Raw genomic sequence first — 18,191 nt, 5'->3', positions numbered from 1 at the left:
CTTGAAAGACCAGTTTATAACAATGTTGGTATGTTGTATAACTCTGAGCAGTTGTCTGGGTGTAACCAAATGTACCCCAACACTGCCACCTTTTATGTAAATGCTGTTACTGTGTGTTCAGTAGAGGGTAGCTCCATAACTTGTGCCAATGCTATGTATGGGAGTGGTAATGAAAAATTCATAGAGAGTGTAAAAGTCAATGGTAAAAGCTGTTTAGGGCAAATTATGGCTTCTAACATCACTCTTGTTAAAGCAGTTCTTGTCAAAAAGGAAGATTACTTACCAAATCAGAGTGTGAATGTTGTAGTCCTCTATGAGTTTACTGTAAGTGTGCCTTTGGCCAGAATCCACCTTGAATGGAATGGTACTCAGCATGAAGTTATAGTTATAAGGAAGTTATTGCCTAAGGATCTTTTGATTGGGGAAAATGTTAAAGCTTTGTTCAGTCCAGGTAGCCAGTCACAGGACAGGAATGATCTTAAACCTGTGTCTATCGTGGGCAATGATTTTCCTGGGGAGGGTTTCTCCAAAGGATTGTCTGAGGAGAAGAGCTGTTTGTAAATGAAGTTTCTGAATGTCTGTCTAATGTCTCAGAAGTAAATCTGGAGATAGATCAAGATCAGAAAGAGCTCATTGGTCAGGAAAATGTTTCTCAGGAGCAGATTAAAGTGGATGGTCAGGTGAAAGCCCTAACTGAGGAAGGAAAGAGTAGATTTTGCATGGGTGATGGATTGTTAGCTAGTACAGCTTGTAAAAGTGAATCTGAAAAGGGTAACTGTGATTTGCTGGAAGTAGCTCAGTGTAGTGAGAAGAGCAGCAGTTTATCTGCTGGGAGTGGCAATGTGCCTGGTAAGGAAAGTCTGGATGAGCCTAGGCAGCCTTGTGAGCTGATGGCTTTATCTAGTCAGCAGTTTGGGAAGGCAAGGATAGTGGAAGATGGGTTTGTTTCCGCGGGGTGGGCGGCACTGGGTGTGTGTGTGTGTGTGTGTTTTGGGGGGGGCTCAGCAGCGCTGGGGGGGTGCAATTTTATATTCTTGCCTTGGGCGCAAAAATAGCTAGTTACAGCTCTGTCTCCAATACTCCTTGGTCTCACCCATGTGGGTGGCAATGGACAGTGAAATGTAGCAGTCATGGAGACTGAGCTAGGCCCTTATGTAGCTTGGGCCACTTTCATGGAGGGCGTTGAACATCAGGGCAGCAGCCTCAAACTGGACTCAGTATTCAACCGGAACCCTGCACAGTGAATGAAGCATTGGGGTCATGCAATCTCAGCAGCCTGGGCTGCTAACTAAGTGGGCTGCTGCATTTGGAGCAGTTTCATTCCTTGGGATGCTGCATTGCAATAATTAAACGAGGAGCTCAAAACTCTGTAAATCCCCAGGGCCAAGTCCCAGAGGAAGAGATGATATCGCCTGGCCAGGCCAGCCTTTCCCAAGCTGTAGCTGTTTGTGTGACTGGCAGCAGAGTCCAGGGGGACCCCAACGTTGCAGACCAATTTGATAAGCTGAAGGCAGACACCCTTCACAGAGAGCATTGTCCTGGGGACTGGAAGTTCTAGAAGTTCACTGTCCCCTCCAACTTCACCTCAATCTTGACTGGGATTAGCTTCAGTCAGCTGCTGTTCATACAGGTGCTGATGCTTCCCATGCATTTGGTTGTCTGGGAGCGAGTGGTAGAGCGGTGTATGCAGGAGGCAACATTTTCCAAAGCACTCAAGTGCTTTAGGAGCCTAAGTCTTGTTCTCAAGTGATGAGGCACATGGGATGTGCAGCGAGATTGACTTGCAGTGAGATTTGGGCCCCTAGATGACTAGATAACTCTTGGTAAATGGGACTTGGGCTCCTAAAGTCACTAAGGCACTCTTGAAAATGTTACTGAGGGGAGGCAAGTCTTTAGAGGAACTCGTTATCCAAGACGATGCATTTGAATGAAAGACAAATGAACCTCTATGATGAACCAAAAACACAGAGGCTCTGGCAACCCGACAGGAAGAGTCCTGCTCCCAAAAACTCCATTCTGTTCGCTATAGGTTCCTATACCACCATAGTGTCTGAGCACTGTCCCAGCGTGCATTAAGTGACGTGACTAACATGTGGGTTCGTTCTCTCTCTCACCGGGGGTAACTGTCTGTGCACTGAAGTATTTGGGTTTGATAGGGATTTTTTCACTGTTGTGTGGAGCCAGCAGGTCTCTGCAGCTGCTGTTGTATCCCTACTAGGGGGAGAAGGGAGGTGTTTCCTTCTAGGTCATACCACGTGCATGAGAAGGGCAGAGATTTCCTTCATTCCCTCCCACCAGAGGAAGCAGTGATCTCGACATCACTATTTCTGACCTCATCACTAGAGCTGGGTGGAAGCTTTATCTGAAGACCCAAAGCACTTGCACACTGAGATGGACAAGGATCTCACCAGGAGGAAGCCCCTGCAGCATCTGTCTGTAAAGGAAGGGGGGTACAAGAGGGTTGAGCACTGGAGCTGGGTGAACAGGGGAAGTTATCTGTAAACACCGTGGGGAACTCTGACTCCTGGTTTGATTCCTGTTTGCATGGTTTGTTGTTCATTTTTCCATGAATATTTGTGCAACCAGGTTTGATTAGCACAAATGCTTGGGGAGAAACTTTGACTCATATGCCAGTGCATATTGGTACAAGGACACCTGTTCTTTAACCAGGTCTGTGATTGATGGTAGTCATTGCACCTTCCAGCATAACAGTACATGCACGGGAATGAAAAATGAATCCATGCGTCACTACACACCTTCTGCTCCTCCACGCAGAGGCACACCCTTGCCACTGCCACACTGTCCGTACACCACAAGCAGCACCCCACAGCTGACTCACTAAATGTCTAGCATCTCCTTCCCCAAATGCCCCCATAGTTTGCTCTGAGTAAAATCATCCGACACCTATGTTCATTTACCATGAGTTAGTGAAACATGTGATTTAGTCTGACAAGTGTCTGGTGTTTGCAAGATAGGAAATTATTTTTTAACTCATGGAGGTAAATCTGGGTTAGCAATTAACAGATGCCAAGTTAATGTGTTACTTATACAGTAGCAAGAGTACAGCTCCGGAACAAAGGATAGAAGGCAGAAATTGACTGCGTGGACTCTGGCAGCACTGCTGACCCAGCAGCTACTCGGGAGAGCAGGTACATGGTAGTGTCTGTGCTGGACTGACTTACCTAGGTGCTGTTTCTGTAGTAGGTGCAGTGTCGTGTGGAATAGCACAGAAGTGTCGGATTATGGGTTTGGCCGGGAGTTTTGAGGAACTGCGCAGAGGGATTGTAGAATCCTAGCATTTGTGGGTCTTCAATGTCTGTTGGGATAGTGGGGGCTTTACAGTATGGCCAAGAGTTTTAGAAGTGACTATTCATTTGGGGAGCCTGACTAGAGACACCTTAAAGGGGCTGGATTTCAGAGGGTGGGTGCACAACACTCTCTCAACATCATGTCCTTTTAGATTCATAGATTCATAGATTCTAGGACTGGAAGGGACCTCGAGAGGTCATCAAGTCCAGTCGCCTGCTCTCATGGCAGGACCAAATACTGTCTAGACCATCCCTGATAGACATTTATCTAACCTACTCTTAAATATCTCCAGAGATGGAGATTCCACAACCTCCCTAGGCAATTTATTCCAGTGTTTAACCATTAGGAACTTTTTCCTAATGTCTAACCTAAACCTCCCTTGCTGCAGTTTAAGCCCATTGCTTCTTGTTCTATCCTTAGAGGCTAAGGTGAACACGTTTTCTACCTCCTCCTTATGACACCCTTTTAGATACCTGAAAACTGCTATCATGTCCCCTCTGTCTTCTCTTTTCCAAACTAAACAAACCCAGTTCTTTCAGCCTTCCTTCATAGGTCATGTTCTCAAGACCTTTAATCATTCTTGTTGCTCTTCTCTGGACCCTCTCCAATTTCTCCACATCTTTCTTGAAATGCAGTGCCCAGAACTGGACACAATACTCCAGTTGAGGCCTAACCAGCGCAGAGTAGAGCAGAAGAATGACTTCTCGTGTCTTGCTCACAACACACCTGTTAATACATCCCAGAATCATGTTTGCTTTTTTTGCAACAGCATCACACTTTTGACTCATACTTCGCTTGTGGTCCACTATAACCCCTAGATCCCTTTCTGCCGTACTCCTTCCTAGACAGTCTCTTCCCATTCTGTATGTGTGAAACTGATTGTTCCTTCCTAAGTGGAGCACTTTGCATTTGTCTTTGTTAAACTTCATCCTGTTTACCTCAGACCATTTCTCCAATTTGTCCAGATCATTTTGAATTATGACCCTATCCTCCAAAGCAGTTGCAATCCCTCCCAGTTTGGTATCATCTGCAAGCTTAATAAGCGTACTTTCTATGCCAATATCTAAGTCGTTAATGAAGATATTGAACAGAGCCGGTCCCAGAACAGACCCCTGCGGAACCCCACTTGTTATACCTTTCCAGCAGGATTGGGAACCATTAATAACAACTCTCTGAGTACGGTTACCCAGCCAGTTTTAAGGTGACTCCAGCTCATCCTCCCAAATCACTGGTCTCCTCTGAAAATCTAGGCCCTTGCCTCTTGCCTGTCAGAGGTGACATTAGCCCTTGTTTGCACACCAGGAGACAGCTTTGGGACCGGACCCTGCCATCCGTCTTACTCGGGCAAGATGAGCTTTCTAAACAAATCCTGCCTTGGACGGGAGGAGAGAGGCCAATTAAACAAGGTGTCACGATCATTGCATCCTGCACAGTTATGGACCCCACTGCCTGTCCCCAGCCCACACCCAACATTGCCTGTGGAATCCTGCCTTAGGCACGGAGAAGATGCACCTACCATGGTTTCTGCTGTCCTTCTTGGTGCTAGGTTGAAGCCAGTGGGAGATTTATGGCAAGGTGTATCCTGCCAAATGTGTCTATGTTGTCTCTGTCACTGGCACTCGTTCTGTTCAGAGTGAGCACTGATCAGCAGCCTTTTCCTGCACAATAATCTTCCTTTAGAATGACAGAAATAAGACCCAGGAGGTCAGCTTGCCCAGACTCCCATGCTCTCCTCTCAGTCCTGACCAGAGTCAGATTTTTTTCCCTATGGTGGTTTTTTTAATTGCATTCTCCAGCCCAGTTTTAAATGGGACTTCTATTGTTTCCCCTGCTCTGTGGTTTTGTAGTCCTCACTGCCAGAAAGCTTATATTTAACCTTATTTGTCTTTTCCTCAGTTTCTGCCCATTTCACCCACTTGGATTCCACTAAATAAATCTTCTCCATCACAGTGTATGTGTCTACTGCAATCAGGGGTGACTGCAGCATGTGCAGACATATTAGAGCTAGCTTTAATCTAGCTAGCTTAGGTACCGGAGCAGTGAAACCGTGACAAAGCCTGCCTGGAAGCCTGGGTAAAACCCTATCTGCAATCACACCCCATGACTGCAATATAGATGTCCCCTTTGTGCTTAATCTTGTATTATCATATTCCTCACCCCGGCCTTACTTAATCCACATTTAGCTGTTTTAATCTTTCTGTAGCAAGATTCCAAAGAGGACTGGACATTTTGCATGGAGACTTGCATTAGTTAGGATTTAAAAGAGCTGCATAAAGAGATACTCTATTTTCTGTTACATGGCTCTGTGTTAGCTTTCATTTGTTGCCATCTTGCATTGAAAACCATAGACACCAACCTGTGACATATTTTGCCAAGGGCAGTTCTCCTAATAAACTGAGTGTCCATTTGCACAAGGGGATGAAGTTTAGGTTACTTTGTTCTTAGACCTGTGCAATAGCACCTAGACACGATCAGGACATCCCCCCCCTTCACCCCACTGTGCTATGTTTGTGCTGTACAAACATAAAAGAAGAGACAGTCCCTGTTAGGAACAGTTTACAATCTGCCATGACCATTCCAGATCAAAGAGCCTTAGGATTGTCTGCACAGGAAAACTGACCAGAATAGGTGTCCGGGAATAACTATCCCACTATAACTCTTCCGGAATGACTCCCCATGGGGACACACTTATTCCGAGATACAATTGTCCACGCAGAGAGTTACTGCGGAATAGCTATAGCCCTTTATATTCACCCCAACCTTATTCCAGAATAACTTCCCCATGGAGACAAGCGCTTACTGCGGTTTAGTATCTTTGGCTGATCCAGTGCCTAGGGGTTAGAGAATACAAAGAACAAAGCTGTTTCTGGGAGGGATTCCTTTGCTGGACTGCTTGGCTCATGCAGAAGTTGTAGGGATTCTTCCTGAGGTAAATCTGCAAGTGATGTGAAAAGAAGAGGTACATTTTCCCTTCCCAGAATCCCTCTACAACTCTCGGCACCTCCTCCTGAGACAGATGGCCATGGCCAAGAAGAGGATTGCAGTCATCGGCGGTGGATCCAGTGGACTGTGCACCATTAAATGCTGTTTGGATGATGGGCTGGAGCCCACTTGCTTCGAGAGAAGTGAAGATATTGGGGGGCTCTGGAGGTTCAAGGTAGGTTTGAGTTCATCGTGAGTTTGGGTGCTTTTCTTAATTCTGGCTATTATTTATTATTTGTATTGCAACAGCACCAAGCAGTCACTGTCAAGCATCAGGACCCTCTTGTGTCAGGTGCTGTACAAATTCAGAACAAAAATACAGTCCCTGCTCCAAAGAGACTGCAATCTAAGTATCAAATCGTATTATTATTTCTACCAGATGAAAGCCCATACTGTCACACAGGTGTAATTCCTAAAGTCCCCCTGTGTGTAAAAAAGCCAAAAATGGCTGAGAAATTTAAAAGCAGGACGGTAACAGACTGTCAGTCGCAGTGATGTCTGAACCTGGTGATAGTGTGAGCACGAAGAGCTCTCCGCCATGCTTGTAGCTGTTCCCATCACTTCACACTGACCCAGCAGACATTCTAGGGTTCACAGTGACAATCCTGGAATGATATTCTATACAGAGTACCCTGGGTGTGTGCAGGTATTAACAAGGTGCTTGTCCAGAGGAGGCTGCAGGGTGACATAGTTGCTGGCGAGGGTCTTTTCCACCCATCTGGAGGATGCAGTCACCTCACCCAGAGTGCTATTATGGCTCGGGTTTAGGGCCTGATCCAAGGCACATTGAAGTCAGTGGAAAGACTCCCATTGATTTCAATGGGCTCTGGATCAGGCCCTTGCTTCTGATGATCGGGTTGCTAGGAGGCTGGAGGGGAAGGGCCAGCGCAGAGGGGCTTCAGCTCATAGCAAATCCTTTAGGTTGGAGAAGAACAAACCAGACTTATCCGGAAATGGGACAACGTTCCTTTCACAGGCGAGTGAAGGTTTCTCTCACAGCACTGCTGCCAGAATCCGCAGGCTCCCTTCAGACAGAGGGCCCGTCCTGCTCCCACTGAATTCAGTGGCAAAACATTGATTGATGTCCAATAGGGCACAAGCAGGTGGGAGTCCACAGCAGTGACAGGCTTCCTCTCCAGCTTCCTCTGCCCCAGTGAACTTCTGCTGTGTGGCTCACCCTCACCAGGCCATCGTAGGGCTGCCTGTCTGCGTGCGTCGACTGCAAATCTCTCTCCCTGCCACACCCTCGGTGTGGATCATTCGCACCATCACGGGGAGACAGGGACATCCTGGCAAATGCCAGCAGAAGAAGCGGTCCAGAGGGTGTGGTGTCAACATAGGGCATGGAGGGTGTTTGTGTGTGACCAAGAGGTGAGAATGGGGTGATGGGGGCTGAGGCTGTGCATGCGATGGGGATGGGGTAAAGGAAAAGGTGTGTCATGTGTGTTGGCAGGTTGAAGGAAAATATATAGGATGCTCAAGGTGTATTTATGCAGAGCAGGGAGGCTGCCACGGCAACATCTGGGGAGATCACATATTAGGGGAGATCACACCACCTGTGGCTTCATGCCGCCTTCATCGCTACAGCTTTACTTTCCAGAGTCAATATTCAAAAGTAATGTCCATGTTCTGTTGCTCCTGCAGGAGAATCCCGAAGAGGGCAGAGCCAGCATCTACAAATCTGTCATCATCAACACCTCCAAGGAGATGATGTGCTTCAGTGACTTCCCCATCCCGGATGATTTCCCCAACTACATGCACCACTCCAAAATCATGAAGTATTTCCGCATGTATGCCGACCACTTCGACCTTCTGAAATACATTCGCTTCAAGGTGAGGAGAGCTGGCCCAGCGAGCAGGGGTAGGACTGTGTATGTGTTTGTTAGTGTGTGAGTGTGCACGTGAACGCACAGGTGTGCAAGACCTGGATGAAAGAATCCCCCCCAATGAGGAAACATCTCATACTCATGGAACAGGGAGAGCTGGAGGGGCTGTTCTGGGACCTCCTTTTGTCTGGGGGCTGCCTGGCCGAAGTTACAGCCCAGGTCCCAGGAGCTGCTGCAGCTCCATTCCCTGTGGGAGCCAGTGAATCCGCAGAGGCCATGAGGCAAAACCCAGCAGAGCCCAACTGGCCTCCTGCTGCTGGTCCCAGCTGTGCGCTGGCCTTGTGCTTCTTGGCTGGGTTGCTGACTCAAGCACGGGGAGGAGGTTAGTGTCAAGGATGAAATTTCCTGGTGCCAGCTCTGTGAGTGCCCTTTTCCTACCAGACCACTGTGGTCAGTGTGACAAAGCGCCCGGATTTCTCCTCCACGGGCCAATGGGATGTTGTCACGGAGTCCGAGGGGAAGCAGGAGTCGGCCGTCTTCGATGGGATCATGGTGTGCAGTGGCCATCACACCAACGCCCATCTGCCACTGGACTCCTTCCCAGGTACGTCGCAGAGTGGAAGGGAAAGGGCCTTAGCAGAGCAGTGACTTTCCAAAGGGATAAGCAGAGGGAAAGCAATGAGCACGTGCTCCTGGGCTGGTCCTGGGACACACATTAGTCCTGGGCTGGACTCATGGGCCCCTAGCAGTCCCTTCCGGCTCTGGAACCCTAGGGTTCTATGATTATCCACTCAACTATTCCAGTTACTGTAACCACGGAACTGCTGCCAAGCGTGTCAGCCACCGCCTGGCGCTTCTCCCATTTCAGGAGTATGCCAGTGCATGACAGCAGCAAAGGATCTGCACCAGATGGCAGCCCGACAGCCCCCTGAGACACTGAAAGGTGCAATTCAGAGGACTCAAAGCCCAAATGGTTACGTAGCTTCCAATGCCACAGGCAGCACAGCAGATACAGAGAGCCACTCAGGAACATGCCAGTGGGGGGAGAAGAGCAGATAGAGCAGTCACATAGCGCTATGGCAGTGGTTCTCAAACTTTTGTATTGGTGACCCCGTGCTCCTTCCCATCTGCCACTCCAGCTATTCAGAACCTCTGGTGTTACAGCCACAGGCCAACCTGTGCTGTGTGAAATTTAATACTGCAAAGTGCAAGGTCATGCACTTAGGGACTAACAACAAGAATTTTTGCTATCAGTTCGAAGAGACAGGAGGAGGAGAAAGATCTAATATTGGTTGATCATGGGATGCCTAAGCTGCCAATGTAATGTGGTTGTGAAAAAGGCTAATGCAGTCCTAGGATGTATGCAAGATATTTCCAGTAGAGACAGGGGAATGTTAGTGCCATTATACAAGGCACTGGTGAGACCTCATCTGGAATACTGTGTGCAGTTCTGGTCTCCAGTCTTTAAGGAAAATGTATTCAAACTGGAACCGGTGCAGAGAAGGGCTACTAGGATGATCAGAGGAATCTTATGAGAGAAAGCTTGGCTTTTTTGGCTTAACCAAAAGAAGGCTGAGGGGACATACAATTGCTTTCTATAAATACATCAGAGGGATAAATACTAGAGCGGGAGAAGAGGAGTTATTTAAGTTAAGTATCGTGTGGACACAAGAACAAATGCATATAAACTGGCCATCAGCAAGTTTAGGCTTGAAATTAGACAAAGGTTTGTAACCCTCAGAGGAGTGAACTTCTGGAAGAGCCTACCAAGGGGAGCAGTGGGGGCAAAAAACCTAACTGGCCTCAGGATGGTGCTTGATAAGTTTATGGAGGAGATGGTATGATGAGACTGCCTACAATGGAATATAGCTGATACACAACTGCTAGCAGCAAACATCTCCAGTGGCTGGTGATGGGACACTAGATGGGAGGAGTTACTGATAGAGTTGTTCTTTCCCATTTGTCTAGCTGGTAGGTCTTGCCCATATGCTCAGGGTTTAACTGATCACCATATTTGGGGTTGGAAAGTAATTTCCCCACAGATCAGATTGGCAGAGACCCTGGCAGTTTTTCACCTTCCTGTGCAGCACGGGCCATGTGCCATTTGCAGGTTTTAAACTAGTGTAAATGGTGGATTCTGTGTAACTTAAGCCTTTAAATCATGATTTGAGGACTTCAGTAACTCAGCCAGAGGTTATGGGTCTATTACAGGAGCGGTTCTGTGGCCTTCAGTGTGCAGGAGGTCAGATAATATGCCATCATGATCCCTTCTGGCCTTAAAGTCTATGAATCTATGCTGGGGCAGCAGGGAAGACCCCCCTGAAAGCTTAGCTGCTACAGCAGAGTCTCTTGTATTCGTTTTACCCCTTCCCTTCTTTGCTCCATATCCCCACAGCCTCTCACTCCCTTATTACTCTGAGGCAAGGCTCCAACCCACACACCAGCTCCTTTACACCGGGTACATGGCCAGAGCAGTGTAGAGAGCTCCGAAAGGCCCAGTTCCAGCTGGGGCACAGTTCCCCTGGTGCAAGCGCTGCAGAAGATGGCTATATGGCTGCCTCCAACCAGGAGGCCTGTACAATCCCTGGCTTGGGGGGGGCGTACCAGGGGACAGGCTGACAGTGGGTTTATCCTCAGGGTGGAGATGTAGCAATCAGCACTGTGGCTAATAGAAGAACTTGGGGAACTGCCATAACTTAGATAGATTGGGGGCATCTCCAGCCTCCCAGAGCAGTTCAGGGTCAGGAAGGTGGAAGAGTGGCTTCAACCTATCTTCGCTCGACTCTTCCTCTGGGCTGATAGGTCTATGGTGCACCTCTTAGAGGTGCAGCCCAGAATGTCACTCTGGTCCCCACCCACACTGTCTCCCCTAAACAGAGGATATCCCCCTCACTGTTTGTGTTGAGCTCCAGAACCACAATGTTCAAGTTGGCAAAGACACAGGTCAAACACGCTAGCTCACCCCTAGCACCCAGAGCCTGAGCTGCTCTGCTCTCTCCTGGCAGGGATTGAAAAGTTCAAAGGCCGCTACGCCCACAGCCGGGATTACAAGAACCCTCAGGAGTTCTCGGGGAAGAGAGTCATTGTGATCGGCATTGGCAATTCGGGAGGGGACCTGGCCGTGGAGCTCAGCCATGAAGCTGATCAGGTTTGGTTCAGGAGGGACGGCTCTCTCGTTCATGGCACAGTGCAGCACCCCCCCACCTCACTGGGCTAAAGGCAGCAGCACCGACCAATACACCACACCACAAACCCCAGAAATGCCCAAACTAAGGGCCTCTGCTGAAGTTAATGGAAAGACTCCCATTTGAAGCAGCCCCTAAGTGCAGAGAGGAGATATGAAAGTTTATATGGTTCATCAGAGTTAGTATCAAAGCGTCATCATGGGCAATCTGCTCTTACCGAGTGGATGTAATGGACATAGGGAATTGCCTACAGCTGTTACTTGTATGGCAGCTGCTGTCTTGGCCTAGAGCAGGGATGGAACTAGGCCCTTCTAGATCTACACTCCACCAGGAGCTAGAGAGACCAGTGCTATAGCTAGGGACTGTAGCAGAGTCCTAGCCGCTGTAGATTGGGTACAGGGTGGGACACAACGTGCACTAACCAGCAGGTTACCCACAATGCTGTGCCCTCAGAGTAGCATGTCCCACTTCCTCATTAGCCCATCTGCCCCTGCCTACCTGAACCTTGAATAGAGTCATGGGGAGGCGCCTGCAACAGCATCCCTACCTGCTGTGCAGGAGCCCAGAGGTGGCAGGAAATCAGACGGTGCCAGGGAAGAGCTCGGTATTGTGTTGAAAGATGTCAGGAGCCTCCAAAGTTTGGAGAATGGAGCAGTTGCTTCAATACAAGAGGGTTTGGGCTGCAGGGGAAATAAATGCAGAGGAAGGAAACAGAACTATGGGCAGAGGAAAGAAAAGGTGGCAAGGTTTAACAAGGAGAACAGGGTCTCCAGTACCCAGAGCCATTTCATAGCCGGCCCAGCCATGTCCCCACTGGCGGCCCAGCGTTCCCCAGGGCATCCCAGAGGATCGGTGTGTCTAGCAGTGACAGGATGCACAGCAGAGGTGGAGGGTCAGGGAAGGTCCCTGTAATGAGACATGTCGCCCCCTATAGGTATGTGCAGTGATGTCTGGGTTAAGGGTACTGACATGGAAGCATCTGCCAGTCGTTTCCAAAGCTGTCCCAGGCTGAGGCCTGCCCTCTTTGTGATCCCACAGTGCCATTCACTGGGGTTGCACACAGCTGTGGACTAAGGATGGCCACTCCCTGCTCTGGGTGCGTGGCAGATGTCCAGCCAGAGCCTGACAGCAGGGCTCTCAGCAATGGTGCAGCATAGGCAGTGACACCACAGAGCCCACAGATAGCAGTGCGGTGTCAGCCCCGAGCACTGGCTGTACCCTGCTATGTGCAGCCCTGCTCTGTTACACAACCAGGGACCAAGGTCACAGCTCAGTGAGGTTCCTCACAGTCCCAGCCAGGCTTCTCTCTGAGATCCCCAAAACCTCCAGTGAGTCTACAGCTGGGAGTCAGAGGCAGGGGGTGTCAGTGGAGATGTGCATGGAGGGGATGCCAGTGGGAAACAGGGCCAAGTGTGCAGGGATGAAGATTGAGACTGTCAGCTCTTTGGGGCAGGAACGTCCCTCACAATGTGGCTGTACAAGTGTCCAGCACACTGGAGCTTTGATCTCACCTGAGGCCTGTATTACTCACCCTCTCACAGATAATAATTCATGACAGTAACAATCCCTGCCAGTGCCACAAAGTGCCAAGTGGTGTGATGCAGTACAGTATGTGTCAATGTCCAAGAGAGCTGTCTTTCTCCACTATCTAGGTCTTCCTCAGCACCAGGCGTGGGGCGTGGGTGCTGAATCGTGTTGCGGAGCAAGGGTACCCTGTGGACATAGTGCTCTCCACCAGGTTTAAAGCCTTTTTCAAGAGGATGTTGACTACATCCATGGTTAACCAATGGGCGGAGAACAGAGCAAATGCAAGATTCAACCACGCACACTACGGTCTAAGGCCTCAGCACAGGTGCTTTCAAACACACGGGATATTCCCCTCAGCCTGCTGGGGTAGAATGGCAAATCGAAGGAGTTACATATAAAACACCTAGGTCCTGACTTTTCCCTTCTACCATCACTGCATTTGGGGTAGGGGTGGAAGGGTGATTTTGTGTTTCCTGTGTTCTGCCACCATGCAGGGCCCAACCCAGCTGTCAGTGTAAGTTAGAGCACCCTCAGAGCTCACGCCCTCCTTCCTGTGACCATTGGGAAGAATGGCCATAATGCGGTGCCTCCTGCCTGAGGATAATCTCAGGGGGCTGTTTCTGCCCCCTTTAAGGGCCCGTTACGCTACTGGAGCCATAACGGACACCAAGCACCTTCAAACAGCTTTTTGCACTCATGCTGCTAGTAACATGGCTGTGCTGCCCAGGCCAAATTCTAGTAACAGAGGAGCGGAGACCTGACCATCACACTGATCCTCCCCCACTTTCAGAGTATGCCATTTGTCCAGACAGATCTTGACACACCTTCTCTTTGCCATGCAGGATTATGAGCCAGCACCCAACCATCAACGATGACCTGCCAAACCGCATCATCTCTGGCAAAGTGCTGGTGAAACCGAACATCAGGGAGTTCACTGAAACCGGCGCCATCTTCGAAGACGGCACCAGAGAGGAGAACATTGATGCAGTTTTCTTCGCTACAGGATACAGCTTCTCTTTCCCCTTCCTCCAGGATTGTGTCAAAGTGGTCGAAAACCAGGTCTCCCTATATAAATTCATCTTCCCTCCTCACCTGGAGAAGCCAACTCTGGCTTTCATTGGCCTCATCCAGCCACTGGGGGCCATCATGCCCCTTGCAGAACTCCAGAGTCGCTTGGCCACACAAGTGTTCAAGGGTACGTGAACCAAAATGCAGGAAATAGCCTGGGGTCTCTGGATTATAGAGCTCTCTGAAACCCTAAGCCTGTGTTAGTAGAGGGCCTTGCTGGATTGACGTGGTATTAGCTGAGTTCAGCAGAGCTGTGCAGTCCCTGGGCTGGCGTTGGGTGGCAGACAGTACCCGTATGAGTGCCATGATGATGAGCCAGCCCATATCCGTCTCCACCATAGTGCTGTTTCAATCCCAAGTATTCCAGGATGGCTGCTCACCAGGTGGTTGGGCCTTCGCTCCTCCCATTTTGGAAGCATGGAAGTGTCATCCCAGGAAATGGGGGAGAGGAGTCACAGGAAGTACTGCAGCTCTGGGGAAGGAATCTCAACTCTAGAGCCAGGCAGTTCCCTGACAAAGATAGACAGGCCTGCCGACACCAATTCCAGGCCCCAGGGCAGAACAGTCAATGGGTCCCCAGGCTCAGCATGGTGTCGCCACATGGGTGAGGAGCTGAACCATGTTCAACAGCTGGTGCATGGATGCACAAGCCACGCCCATACGGACACGGTCCACCTGATATTTCGACTCTGCTGCGCCTGTGTTGGCTGGTGCCCATTGAGCTGCTGCCGGCTGTGCTGCTGGTGCCCCTGGGCAGTTGCCCCCTTTGCCCCCTCCCCTGTCAGCAGGCCTGAAGATAGACTGTCTAACCCCCACGTCCCTCAGAGAATCAGGCTGCCCACTGGGTTCCAGAAGCTCCAAGCTCTGCAACTTTGGGGACACAAAGTCATCATGGCCTTCCCAGCCCAGCATGCAGTGCTTCCTGTAGCAAACAACAACTTCCTCCACCCCCCACGCACAGAGCTCTTTCTGGAAATGGCTGAAGGAGCCAGACACATCTCTGCTCATACTCTGGCTTTTCTCTTCTAGGGCAGATCAGGTTGCCCACAGCGAGCGACATGATGGCCAATATTACACAGAAGAAAGACGAAATGTCAAAACGGTAGGAACCTTTATGTGAAGTAATAATTACTGGGCATGCTTGGAAGGAGTTTTTCCCTGAGGATGTCTTAAGTTTCTATCATTCTCTAAAATACCTCTGATGTGTCATCAATTTGTTGTAAAGAGTCTGGTATTTCCAGCCTTAGCTCTCTTCGTTAAAATTTATCTGGAAACATTTATTTGATCTGGAATTGTTCTCCCATCTCTATTTTCCTTCTTTTATGACATAAAAGAAAAAGATTAAGTAATAAAATTATAGCTGTAGAAAACTAAGCAATATGATCCTCATGCCTATCCCCCAGATCGTGGCTGAATCCAGCAGCGAATAGGGGAGAAAAATCCTGTTTCAGCAAATAGAAGGAGACAAGGACTCACCCTCTCTACAGATATCCCCCATCTGGAGAAGTTCTTCCTAAGCCTGTCAGATCTTCTGGCATTCGAGCCCCACGTTAGGCACCACTTTTAAAACCAACCTATATGGGACTGATGGTGGAGTTTGAAGACAGGGCTTTCAGTGCTACAAGCACATATCTTACCAATTGAGCAAACTCCATTAGCAGTCTTATAAATCTCTTCTGGAGACCTGCCATTAGAAGGGGACAAAGACACTTATACCCACCTGGCATGGGTTACGACTTCACATGGAATCGTGACCCAGTTTTTCCTTTAATTCCAGTTATAGTGGGAATTAGTTCCAGAGAAGGAAATTCTCCAAATTTGGTGCCCCTCAGGAATGTCATTTCCTGGTCAGTGCAGTCTCCATTTTATCATGCTACAAGGGCACCCGCACTTCTCTCTCTTGTTTCAGGTATGTGAAAAGCCCGCGCCACACTATCCAAGTGGATTATGTCGAATACATGGATGAACTTGCCTGCCTGGTAGGAGTCAAGCCCAACCTGCTGTCTCTCTTCCTCATGGATCCAAAGCTCGCCATGGAGGTTTTCTTTGGCCCCTGCACGCCGTACCAATACCGCCTGAGAGGGCCAGGGAAGTGGGATGGAGCCAGGAAAGCCATCCTGACTCAGAGAGAGCGGATCATTAAACCTTTGAAAACCAGGGCAGTAGAAGATTATACTCACCACACCTCAATGCCCTATTTGTTTAAGATAGTTGGTGCCGTTGCTCTCTTTGCTATAATTTTTGCTTACTTTTAAATGCTTGTTCTCTGCATAGAGAAAGGAGATTAAGTAAAATGTGATTATCTGATTTCTGTTGGTTTCTAATTTTCTCCCTGCAACTTTACCACACATCCAGTGTAACCGTCCGCTTCCGCTCATGTGTTGAGAATTTCCTCCCTCTCAACTATGGCTGCTGATTATTTTGTCTGCTGTTGTGTTAGAGATCTTTGGTCCCATTAAATATTCCTTAGGCTGCTAGCTGTTATAATTATAAAGGCCACAGACAGGCACAGGTGGCAATAGCTCAGGAAGTTTAAGTGGGGCCATTGTGACATGAGACATAACCAGTCACCACCCTTCCTCTATAGCAGTGGTTCCCAAACTGGGGTTCGTGAACCCCTGGGGGTTCACGAAATGTTACAGGGGGTTCTCGGGGAAAAATTCCCTAATGGCGGACAGAGCTGTCCCTAGGGACCCCGGACAGCACGGGGCCAGCAGCCTGGAGCCCCTGGACTTCCAAGAGCTAAGCAGATCAAAGCAAGCATATCTATCATACTGAGGAGATTTAAACTTCAAGACTCCTTATAAGAAATGGAAAGGGAGGTGGATATTTTTTGCTGTTTTTAAAATTAAATAGGCAGGTAGTATTGTTTTTAAAATTATTATGAAGAACAAGTTTAAGCTTTGTTGTAACGTGCGTTGTTTGCCTGGACTACTCAAGACCTGAATGCATATGTAGGAGAAACTCTTTGAGTTGGCTTCTTCAATACCTGTTGAAATCTGTTTCAAATCTGATACTCCTTGATTAAACATAGGAGCCTTGTCTTATAACAGGCTTATTCAAAGTGATACAAGCTACAGAAGTGAGATCTTGGAAGGGTGTTGCCGTTTTCATAATGTAATAAAAATAATGTAATTATAAATAATAATTAATAATAAATAGTGTGTAATAAGCATGTCATAAAAACAAATTTTATATTTCCAAGATCACTGCTTTTATAATTTATACTCAGGTAAAGGAGAAAATCCCTGGAAATATTCATTTTTAGGAGGGGGTTCGCGAGACTTGACATTTTAGTGAAAGGGGTTCTCAGGTTGTTAAAGTTTGGGAACCACTGCTCTATAGGTAATCTGCATGCAATAATTCCATTGGTTGTAATGTCTCAGCGGCAGGAGGGAGACTGGACACATATGTCAAGAGTTCTCCATGGTAGGCTACTGGACCAAACTCTCACTGCTCTTTTACTGGTTGCTTGGCCCCTTGCTAGTTAGGGCACCAGTACCTGAAATGGCACTTCTGCCTTGGATCTAGTGCACATTGAGGTGGTGCTGCTGGGGTAATTGAGGCAGGAGCACAGGGGAAGCCCTTAAACTGCAGAGACATTGGGATTCAGGGACTGGGCTCAGCCTTAATGAGTGGGTGTAAATGTAATGGAGTGTGGGGTTCAATCCAGAACAGTCAGGGGTTGTGCCACCACTTGCCCTGTAACCCTGGGTGCCTCACAATGCTTTGTTGTTGTAGCTCACAGCCTGGGATGCTCACAGCCACCCGACAAGCATGCAGGTCTCATCCTGTGTGTCTTGTGCTAGACAGCCCTGGTTCAGCAGCTCTGACCCCAGAAGCCTGTCTACAGTCCCTCTCTGGCTTCCACCAGCCTTCATTACAACCAGCAAGGTGACCCAAACACACTCCCAGTCCACCCCTCTCCTGGACAGTTCAGAGAAATTATAAGGGCCATTTGTTCCTCCAGAGACACACAAAACCCACCAGCTTGCTACATTAACTCAGGGGCGGGCAAACTTTTTGATCTGAGGGCCACATCAAGTTTCCAAAATTGTATGGAGGGCCAGTTAGGGGAGGCTGTGCCTCCCCAAACAGCCAGGTGTGGCCCGGCTCCCAACCCCTATCCGCCCCCCGCCCCGCTTCTTGCCCCCTGATGGCCCCCCCCAGGACTCCTGCCCCATCCAACCCCCCCCCGTTCCCTTTCCCCTGATGGCCCCTCTGGGACCCCTGTCCCATCCACCCCTCCCTATCCCCTGACCACCTCCGGACCCCCCACCCCTGACTGCCCCCC

The 18,191-nt window shown here is 48.9% G+C and overlaps 1 protein-coding gene across 1 annotated transcript; it reads left to right on the top strand.

Moving 5' to 3' along the window:
- Nucleotides 1–3,076: 3,076 nt before the first annotated feature.
- LOC112107387 (dimethylaniline monooxygenase [N-oxide-forming] 5-like) lies at nt 3,077–16,205 on the top strand. The gene is made up of 9 exons (XM_024201066.1): nt 3,077–3,149; nt 6,288–6,466; nt 7,936–8,124; nt 8,559–8,721; nt 11,123–11,265; nt 12,955–13,154; nt 13,672–14,024; nt 14,927–14,999; nt 15,807–16,205. Exons 2-9 carry the CDS (start codon nt 6,326–6,328, stop codon nt 16,150–16,152), a joined length of 1,608 nt encoding a protein of 535 aa, XP_024056834.1. The 5' UTR covers nt 3,077–3,149; nt 6,288–6,325; the 3' UTR covers nt 16,153–16,205.
- Nucleotides 16,206–18,191: the final 1,986 nt, after the last annotated feature.

The sequence above is a fragment of the Terrapene carolina genome, unplaced genomic scaffold, assembly GCF_002925995.2.
Source record: "Terrapene carolina triunguis isolate 2854851 unplaced genomic scaffold, T_m_triunguis-2.0 Scaffold210, whole genome shotgun sequence".
Taxonomy (NCBI): domain Eukaryota; kingdom Metazoa; phylum Chordata; order Testudines; family Emydidae; genus Terrapene; species Terrapene triunguis.
The sequence above is the reverse complement of the archived record's forward strand: the minus strand, read 5'-3'. Positions and strand labels throughout refer to the sequence as shown.